The sequence below is a fragment of the Macaca fascicularis genome, chromosome 20 (assembly GCF_037993035.2).
Source record: "Macaca fascicularis isolate 582-1 chromosome 20, T2T-MFA8v1.1".
NCBI lineage: Eukaryota > Metazoa > Chordata > Mammalia > Primates > Cercopithecidae > Macaca > Macaca fascicularis.
This window is the reverse complement of record NC_088394.1, coordinates 68,465,817-68,475,786: the sequence shown is the minus strand read 5'-3', so window position 1 is coordinate 68,475,786 and position 9,970 is coordinate 68,465,817. Positions and strand designations below refer to the sequence as shown.

The 9,970-nt window shown below is 46.6% G+C and overlaps 1 protein-coding gene across 12 annotated transcripts in view; it reads left to right on the top strand.

The window, feature by feature from the left end:
• The first annotated feature begins 7,456 nt into the window (after positions 1-7,456).
• The window catches only part of IST1 (IST1 factor associated with ESCRT-III), a 33,639-nt gene continuing 31,125 nt past the window's right edge, over positions 7,457-9,970 (top strand). For 9 of the 12 annotated variants that reach the window (XM_074027915.1, XM_065536700.1, XM_045381938.2 and 6 more), the window contains exon 1: positions 7,457-7,543. In XM_074027915.1, coding sequence (XP_073884016.1) covers positions 7,486-7,543 — 58 coding nt within the window. In that variant the 5' untranslated portion in view covers positions 7,457-7,485. Of the gene's footprint in view, positions 7,544-8,086; positions 8,205-9,970 lie in introns of all 12 variants that reach the window. The other 3 variants (XM_074027916.1, XM_005592419.4, XM_065536698.1) reach the window with 2 other exon arrangements.

The window sequence follows — 9,970 nt, the reverse complement described above, 5'->3', positions numbered from 1 at the left end:
ACAGTGACCTTGTTAGCCCTCTATATTCCAACAGTAAAGGTAGGAGGATTTTAAGAACCTCATGTTAAATTTTTTAAAATTAAGGTATAATTCACAGACCATGAAACTCATGCTTTTAAAGTGTACAATTTAGTGGGTTTTGGTACATTCACAAGGTTGACAACATCACTACTATCTAATTCCAGAATACTTTCATCACCCCAAAAAGAAATCCCATACCCAGTAGCAGTAACTCCCCATTCTTCCTTCCCCCAGCTCCTGGCAACCATAAATCTACTTTCTGTCTGTATGGATTTGCCTATTCTGGACATTTCATATAAATGTGATTGATCATACAATATGGGACCTCTTGTATCTGGCTTTTGTCACTTAATAGGTTTTCAAGGTTCATTCGTGTTGTTGCATACATCAGTACTTAATTCCTTTTTATGGCTGAATTATATTCTGTTGTATGAATATACCACATTTTATTTATCCATTCATTAGTGGAACGATATTTGGCTTGGGTCTACTTTTTGATTATGATGAATAATGCTACTACGAACATTTGTGTACAGTTTTTGTGAAAACATATGTCTTTAAATTATGTATGCACATGGGTACATACATATATCTAAGAGTGGAATTGCTTGGTCAAATGATGGTAACTCTATGTTCAACTTTTTTTTTTTTTTTTTGAGATGGAGTCTTGCTGTGTGCCCAGGCTGGAGTGCAGTGGCCCCATCTTGGCTCACTGCAAGCTCCGCCTCCTGGGTTCATGCTATTCTCCTTCTGCCTCCCAGTAGGTGGGACTACAAGCGCCTGCCACCATGCCCAGCTAATTTTTTGTATTTTTAGTAGAGATGGGGTTTCACCATCTTGGCCAGGCTGGTCTTGAACTCCTGACCTTGTGATCCACCCTCCTCAGCCTCCCAAAGTGCTGGGATTACAGGCGTGAGCCACTGCACCCAGCCGAAAATCTGATATTTTAAAGGATAATGTTTAAACTTTTGTGTTTATATTTAGAATCTAGAGTTACAAGTTTTCATGCCTTTGAGTTCATCTAAGGAAAAATTAAGTTTTCTAGATGATTACAATGATGATAAATGTGAAAACAACCTGATTTAGAAAACTTTTTTGATCTTATATATGAACCCAAATCACAGTAATAACTGTGATTTAATGCATTTTATTTTCACGTATTGATAAACTCCATATACACAAATTGAAAGTAAAACAGGGATGGAAATTATTACGGAAACATGGATATATATATTAAGTATATAATCGGGCCAAGCGAGGTGGCTCATGCCTTTGGGAGGCTGAGGTGAGAGAATCACTTGAGGCCAGGAGTTTGAGACCAGTCTGGGCAACATAGTGAGATCCTGTCTTTACAAAAATGTTTTTAAAAAATTAGCCAGGCATGGTGGCTGTACCTGTAGTCTAAGCTACTTAGGAGGATGAGAAGGGAACCCAGGAGTTGGAGGCTGCAGGGAACTGTGATCATACCCTTGCCCTCCAGCCTGGGTGACAGAGTGAAACTATGTCTTAAAATAAAAAGTAAATAAATGAAAAGAAAATATATGATGTTGAGTGTCAAAGTCTGGGTTCAAGATCTGATCCTGGCATTTATAGCTGTTGACCTTAGATTGGTCAACTTTAAGCTTCACTTTCCTCCTATAAAAACTGATCATGGCCGGGTGCGGTGGCTCACACCTATTGTAATCCCAGCACTTTGGGAGGCTGAGGTGTGTGGATCACTTGAGATCAGGAGTCCAAGACCAACCTGGCCAACATGGTGAAACGCTGCCTGTACCAAAAATACAAAAATTAGCCGGGTGTGGTGGCCCATGCCTGTAATCCCAGCTACCTGGAAGGCTAAGGCAGGAAAATCACTTAAACCTGGGAGGTGGAGGTTGCAGTGATCTGAGATGGTGCTATTGCATTGCAGCCTAGGAGACAGAGTGAGACTCTGTCTCAAAAAAAAGAACAAAAAAAAACCCCCCAAAAAACCTGACCTGATAATGCCAGCCTGGGCAGCATGGCAAAACCCCATCTCTACAAAAGAAATACAAGAAATTACCCAGGTGTGGTTGCATGGCATGCGCCTGTAGTCCCAGCTACTCAGGAGGCTGATGTGGGAGGATCACCTGGGCCCGACATCATGGCTGCAGTGAGCTATGATTGCACCACTGCACTTCACGCTGCACAACAGAGTGAGACCCTGTCTCAGGCAAAGCAGAAGAATAACAAAAACAAAAAAATGATTTTTGACCTGCAGCTGCTTCACAGAAATGTCAGCCTGAAATTGAGATAATGTGCTTATAAGTGCTTTGTAAACTGTAAAATGCCACAAAGATAAGTTAATATTTGTATATAGCCCTAATTAGTTATATTGATAAGTTCTCTGAAGACTTGTTTCATAGGTTCTTTAACAAGTGATCTTGATTTTTTTTTTTCCCTAGGTTTTAGGAAGATGTCCAGAGCAGTTCCTATATCATTGTATATTCTTTTTAAAAAATTTTTTTTCTTTTTCTTTTTTTCTTTCATTGTATACTCTTTAGTCTGAATGTTAATAGTTAAAGGAAATAACTCTATTCCCATCATCTTTCCCTTCTTTCTCTTACAGAATGTGTAGTACTTTTATTGCAGGTCAGCAAACTTTTTTCCATTGCTTTTTTTTTTTTTTCCCAGACAGGATCTCACTCTGTCTCCCAGGCTGGAGTGCAGTGGCACAATCTCGGCTCACTGCAGCCTCCTCTGCCTCCCAGGTTCAAGCGATTCTCCTCCCTCAGCCTCCTGAGTAGCTGGGATTACAGTGCACCACCACACCTGGCTAATTTTTGTATTTTTTTTAATAGAGACAGATTTTCACAATGTTGGCCAGGCTGGTCTCAAACTCCTGACCTCAAGTGATCTCACTGCCTTGCCCTCCCAAAGTGCTGGGATTACAGGTGAGCAAACTTTTTCTATAAAGGACCACATAGTAAATATTTTGGGATTTGTGGGCAACATAAAGTCACTGTCACACATTCATGCTCCTCCCCTTGCTGCTTTTAAACCTTTTAACAATATAAAAATCATTCTTAGCTGGAGAGGCTGTATACAAAACAGGCTGGCTGATTAGGGCTTGCAGGCCTGTTATAGATTCTTATTTTATTGGGCTCCAACACTGTATCTGGTTTTAGTTACAGCTACTAGTTATAGTCATTTACACAAAAAAAGTACCTGGTTAGTTACCAAAGAAATGTTATGTGTTAACATTTGTCCCAACAGCAAAACAGGATTTTCAAGGGAAACAGTGTTTGTTTTTGAGTATGTTTAGCTTCTGAATGAAACTTGTCTGTTCAGCCAGGGACAGAGATAATGTTGTGTTTTTTTATTCCCTCAGAGATACTGTTTCGAATAATTGGCTGCTTGATGTATTACAGAATCTAAATAGACAGGTAGGTTTTGTTAAAGCCCAGGACACAGGTGGTGATCGCTAAATCTTCACAACCCCTGAGTGGAAAGCAACTTTTCTAAACGAAGAAAGGAATCATGGTGGCTGGGCGCGGTGGCTCACGCCCGTCATCTTAGCACCCTGGGAGGCTGAAGCGGGTGGATCAGTTGAGGTCAGGAGTTCGAAACCAGCCTGGCCAACATGGTGAAACCTCATCGCTACTAAAAATACAAAAAATCGGCCGAGCGCAGTGGCTCACGCCTTTAATCTCAGCACTTTAGGAAGATGAGGCGGGCGGATCACGAAGTCAGGGGTTTGAGACTAGCCTGACCAACATTGTGAAACCTCATCTCTACTAAAAATAGCGGGGCGTGGTGGTGCAGGCCTGTAGCAGCTACTCAGGAGGCTGAGGCAGCAGAATCGCTTGAACCCGGGAGGCAGAGCTTCCAGTGAGCGAGATTGAGCCACTGCACTCCACCTTGGGCGACTGAGCGAGACTCCATTTCAAAAAAAAAAAAAAAAAAATTAGCTGGACGTGGTGGTGGATGTCTGTAATCCCAGCTAGTTGGTACTTGGAAGGCTGAGACAGGAGAATCTCTTGAACCTGGGAGGCGGAGGTTGCAGTGAGCTGAGATAGCGCCATTGCACTCCAGTCTGGGCAACAAAGAGTGAAACTCCGTCTCAAAAAAAAAAAAAAAAAGATATATGTCACTTTTAGTTAGGTGGGGCTCAATGATACCTTCAGCTTACCTTTTTTTAGTCTTTGAGATGGAGTCTCGCTCTGTCACCCAGGCTGGAGTGCAGGGGCACGATCTCGGCTCACTGCAAGCTCCGCCTCCCGGGTTCACTCCGTTCTCCTGCCTCAGCCTCCCTAGTAGCTGGGACTATAGCCTGCCACCACGCCCAGCTAATTTTTTGTATTTTTAGTAGAGACGGGGTTTCACCATGTTAACCAGGATGATCTCTATCTCCTGACCTCATGATCCACCCACCTCGGCCTTCCAAAGTGCTGGGATTACAGGTGTGAGCCACTGCGCCCAGCCAAAAAAAATTTTTTTTTGAGACAGTCTTTCTCTGTTGCCCAGGCTGGAATGCAGTGGTACGCTTGGCTAACTGCAACCTCCGCCTCCCTGGTTCAAGCGATTCTCTTGCCTCTGCCTCCCAATTAGCTGGAATTACGGGCATGAGTCACCACGCCGGCTTTTTTTTTTTTTTTTTTTTTGAGACAGAGTCTTGCTCTGTCACCCAGGCTGAAGTGCAATGGCATGATCTTGGCACACTGCAACCTCTGCCTCCTGGGTTCAAGCGATTCTCCTGCTTCAGCCTCCAAGTAGCTGGGATTATGGGCGCCCGCCACCACGCCCTGCTAATTTTTTATATTTTTAGTAGAGACAGGGTTTCACCATGTTGGCCAGGTTGGTAACGAACTCCTAACCTCAAGTGATTCACCCACCTCGGCCTCCCAAAGTGCTGGGATTACAGCTATGAGCCACAGTGCCCAGCCTTTTTTTTTTTTCTTTCTTTAGATGGAGTCTGGCTCTGTCACCCAGGCTGGAGTGCAGTGGCGCAATCTTGGCTCACTGCAATCTCTACCTCCTGGGTTCATGCCATTCTCCTGCCTCAGCCTCCTGAGTAGCTGGGACTATAGGCACCAGCCACAATGCCCAGCTAATTTTTTTTTTTTTTTTTTGTATTTTTAGTAGAGACGGGGTTTCACTGTGTTAGCCAGGGTCGTCTCCATCTCCTGACCTCGTGATCTTCCCGGCTTGGCCTCCCAAAGTGCTAGAATTACAGGCGTGAGCCACCGCATCCAGCCAATTTTTTGTATTTTTAGTAGAGATGAGGTTTCACCATGTGGCCAGGCTGCTCTCGAACTCCTGACCTCAGATGATTCCCCCACCTTGGCCTCCCAAAGTGCTAGGATTACAGGCGTGAGCCACCACGCCTGGTCCACTTTTGTTTTTCTTTTCTTTTTTTTTTTTTTTTGAGACAGGGTCTCACTCTGCTGCACAGGCTGGAGTGCAGTGGCAGAATCTCAGATAACTGAAAGCTTCGCCTCCCAGGTTCAAGCGATTTTCCTGCCTCAGCCTCCCAAGTAGCTGGGATTACACGTGTGTTGCCACCACATCCAACAAATTTTTGTATTTTTAGTAGAGACAGTTTCACCATGTTGGCCAGGCTGGTCTCGAACTTCTTACCTCAGGTAATCCACCCGCCTCGGCCTCCCAAAGTGCTGAGATTACAGGCATAAGCCACCACGCCCAGCCAAAAATATCCGCACTTTTTTTTTTTTGAGACGAGTCTTGCTCTATGGCGCAGGCTAGATTGCAATGGCGAGATCTCGGCTCACTGCAACCTCCGCCTCCTGGGTTCAAGCGATTCTCCTGCCTCAGCCTCTGGAGTAGCTGGGATTACAGGTGTTTGCCAACACGCCCAGCTAATTTTTTTTTTTTTTTTTCGTATTTTTTTTCAGTAAAGACGAGGTTTCGCCATGTTGGCCAGGCTAGTCTTGAACTCCTGACCCCAGGTGATCCACCTGCCTCAGCCTCCCCTAGTGCTGGGATTACAGGCGTGTGCCACCGCGCCCGGCATGGAACCTGGTTTTATCTTGAAATGTTGCAAATGGTTATAAAGATACAGTATTTCCAAATTCATATCAACATCTTATGGTAACGGCTAGCTCCTACTTGTCATATGACTGCCCCGGTTCAAGAGTCAGATGCAGCCTCTACAGCAGGAAGCAAATGACTTCCTTCTAGAGGCTCATTTCTTTTTCTTCCCCCCACCCTTTTTTTCTTTTTTTTTTTTTTTTTGAGACGGAGTTTCGCTCTTCTTGCCCAGTCTGGAGTGCAATCACGCGATCTCGACTCATTGTAACCTCCGCCTCCCGGGTTCAAGTGATTCTCCTGCCTCAGCCTCCGCAGTAGCTGAGATTACAGGTATGCGGCCACCACGGGTAATTTTGTATTTTTAGTAGAGACGGGGTGTCTCCATGTTGGCCAGGCTGGTCTCGAACTCCCAACCTCAGGTGATACACCTGCCTCGGCCTTCCAAAATGCTGAGATTACAGGCGTGAGCCACCGCACCTGGCCTTTTTTTTTTTTTTTTTTTTTCTGTAGCCCAGACTAGAGCACTGTGACGTGATCACGGTTTACTGCAGCATCGAACTTCTGGGCTCAAGCGATCTTCCTGCCTCAGCCTCCCGAGTAGCTGGGACCACAGGTGCGCATTGCTGCTTCCCTAATTTTTAACTTTTTTTTTTTTTTTTTTTTTAAGCAATGGGGTCTCACCACGGTGCCCTGGCTGGTCTGCAACTTCCGGGCTCAAGAGATCCTCCCGCCCCGCCTCTCAAAGTGCTGGGAAGGCCCCTTCCAAACTTAAGTAGAGATAAGTTGAAAGGTAACCAAAGAAAAAGTTTTCTTTGAATACCGAGATAAATTAGGGAAATCGCCAGAGAATGTGGTGCTGGGGGAACACTACTAAATTACACCACACAGACCGGAGCGATGCTGGTTGAAAGGGCAACCGGACGGCTTAAAAGCGGGGCGGGGGAACGCGAAAAGCCAGTAGAGGGACTCGGAGGCTCTGGGTGAAGAGTCAGGGATACGCAGGCTTCGAAACCCGCCCGGCCGCTCCACCCAGGGCGAAAGTCCAGCGAAGGGCGGCAATAAATCTCAGGGAGCAACTCTCGGCGTCACAGAGGCAGTACTGGGAGCAGGTTATGGAAGAATCCGGAACCAAGGCACTGGGCGCGGTGAGGCCATAAGCGCAGAGTCCGAGATGCTGGCCTCACCTCGCCCAGAGCGAAATTAAGGGCACGCCCCAACAGCTGACTCAGTCGGCGTGTCGCGTCTGCCATCGTCTCCCGTGCCTCCGCCACGGGAAGTAGTCCCCAGCCGCGCCAACTCCAAAGGAAACCAAGGGAAGGTGCCCCGAGTCAGCGCGTGGGTCCCGGCAGCGGCGATCGCGCAGCCAATCCCTAGAAAGGAGGGCGTGGCTATCTCGGCCCCGTGGATCCCTCCGCTCGTGCTTGCTGCTCTCAGGCCGAGGAGCCGCCATTTTGGATGCTGAACCCAGATTCTGAAGTCGGTGTTTGCTGCATTCACGGCAGGATTCGGTTAGGTGAGTGTGGCATCCTCGGCGTCAGAGGTCTCCTCTTCCTCTTCCCTTTGCGCTCCGGATTTAGCGGTCTCTAGCGCTAGGGCCCGGGATTCAAACGACTTCGGAGGGGGCAGCTGAGGAGAAAGGGAAGGATCGTGGGAGTGGGGGTCAGACCGGGGGTCAGGCCCTCGAGGGCCCGCGGCGTAGGAGGCTGCCCATGCCTGGGTGGGTGGGCGTGGCAGGACCGCGAGCGGCTCGGAGGCCGCTAGTCCTGGATACCCGAAGCCGCTTAACTTTCCGTAGTACTCTTGCCCCGAGGTGTATCTTCCCTGGGGCGGAAACACCGCGGCCTCGGCGAGGGCTCCTCGGCGACACCCCTACCCCGTCTTTTCTGGCCTGGAGAGACTTCGGGAAGGTCGGGGCCTCCAGTGCTGCGAGAGGCAGATGCCCCTGAATCCCGGACGCTTCCAGTGGGCGGGGTGGCTTCCTGGGCTTGTTCCTGGGCTGGGGGGCCGGACTTGGGTCCACTTTGGCCGGAGAAAATTATATTTTCTTTCATTGAAGCAAGGAGCGGCCTCTGCCTGCTTTCTCGGATCCCTGCTTGTGTGGTGAGAGATCTTGGGAGGATCCTTGCGCCTCTCCTGTTTGTTTTTGTCGGCGCTCCTCTTCCGGGGTGCTGGAGGTGAGCTCTTGGAACTCAACAGCGTAAACTTTGAGGAGGGTCGGGACTCAGGAGCTGTAGGTTTAATTACAAAAGACACAGTAGCTTCACTCTCTGTCGTAGTAAACTTAAAGTCTGGTCTTAAACAGATCTTTAGGGGAAACTTGAATTTTAAAATTATACGTAATATTTTAACTATTATGGAAAATTTCAAGCAGACAGGAGTACAGTGAATCCTCATCCAGCTTCAAACACGATCAACTCTTGCCTAATCTTGTTTTATCTATACCCCTCCTATGTCTGTATTTTCTAATTTAACAAAATAATAGTTGAAATATATATGTATATATTTCCCTTTCCTTTCCCAGTAGAAGCCTTTTGGCTTTTGTACCTACAAGTCAATAGTTTGTGGGAAATTTGCTTCCTAAGAACTTCTGGGATAGGAGGACTTGATAATAGTCATTAGAAGATAAAAGTGGCCAGATGTGGTGGCTCAGCCCTGTAATCCCAGCACTTGGGGAGGGCTAGATGGGAGGATCACTTGAGCTTAGGAGTTGGAGACCAGCGTGGGCAACATAGCAAAACCCCTACAAAAGTAAAAAAAATAGCCAGGCGTTGAGGCCCGGATCTATAGTTTGGGAGGCTGAGGTAGGAGGATTGCTTGAGCCTGCGAGGTGGAGGCTACAGTGAGTCGGTAATTGCGCCGTTGCATTCCAGTCTGGAGGACCTTGTCTTTAAAAAAAAAAAAAAAGAAAGAAATTAAAACACTTCCTTTGTTTTGTTTTGTTTGGTTTTGTTTTGGAAACGGGGGGTTCTCACTTTATTTCCCAGGCTGGAGTGCAGCAGTGCACTCCCTGCAGCCTTGACCTCCAGGACTCAAGTGATCCTCCCGCCTCAGTCTCGGGAGTAGTAGCTGACACTACAGGCCCACACCTGGCTTTTTTTTTTTTTTTTTTTTTTTTTTGGGTCGAGGTGGGGAGGGGAGAGATGGAGTTTATTTTTTTTATTTTTATTTTTTATGTTTTTGAGACTGAGTCTCGCTCAATCGCCCAGGCTGGAGTGCAGTGGCACGATCTGGGCTCACTGCAAGTTCTGCCTCCCGGGTTCACACCATTCTCCTGCCTTAGCCTCCTGAGTAGCTGGGACTACAGGCGCCCACCACCACGCCCGGCTAATTTTTTGTATTTTTAGTAGAGACGGGGTTTCACCATGTTAGCCAGGATGGTCTCGATCTCCTGACCTCGTGATCCACCCTCCTCAGCCTCCCAAAGTGCTGGGATTGCAGGCGTGAGCTACCGCGCCCGGCCAAGATGGAGTTTCTTAATGTTGCCCAGGCTGGTCTTGAACTCATGGGCTCAAGTGATCCTCCCAAAGTGCTGGGATTAGAAGTATTTTGAATCTCCAGTGTTAGTGTTACATTTTAAAGTCATCCAGTTTTGTATATCTTATTTTTAAAATAGTGTTATTATTTTGTCCAAATAATTTTTCATTCTCTTTGTTCCTATGTCACTGACTTTTAAATTATTAGGAGCTCCAGAATCTCTGTCTCTAGCTTTTTTGATTTAAGCTCTGGTTCTCATAAAATCAGAATGAAATCCCAGGGTTTTACAATAAAACTAGAAAAAAGAAAGAGTAGTACAATTAGTCATTCCAAATTCAGGAAAAGTAATATGCCCATGAATACTTATTTCAGCATTGTTTATATGGTACACATATCAAAAGTTTGGAGAATTGATAAGAAAATTATTACTGAGTGGAGGCCGGGCGCGGTGGCTCACGCCTGTAAT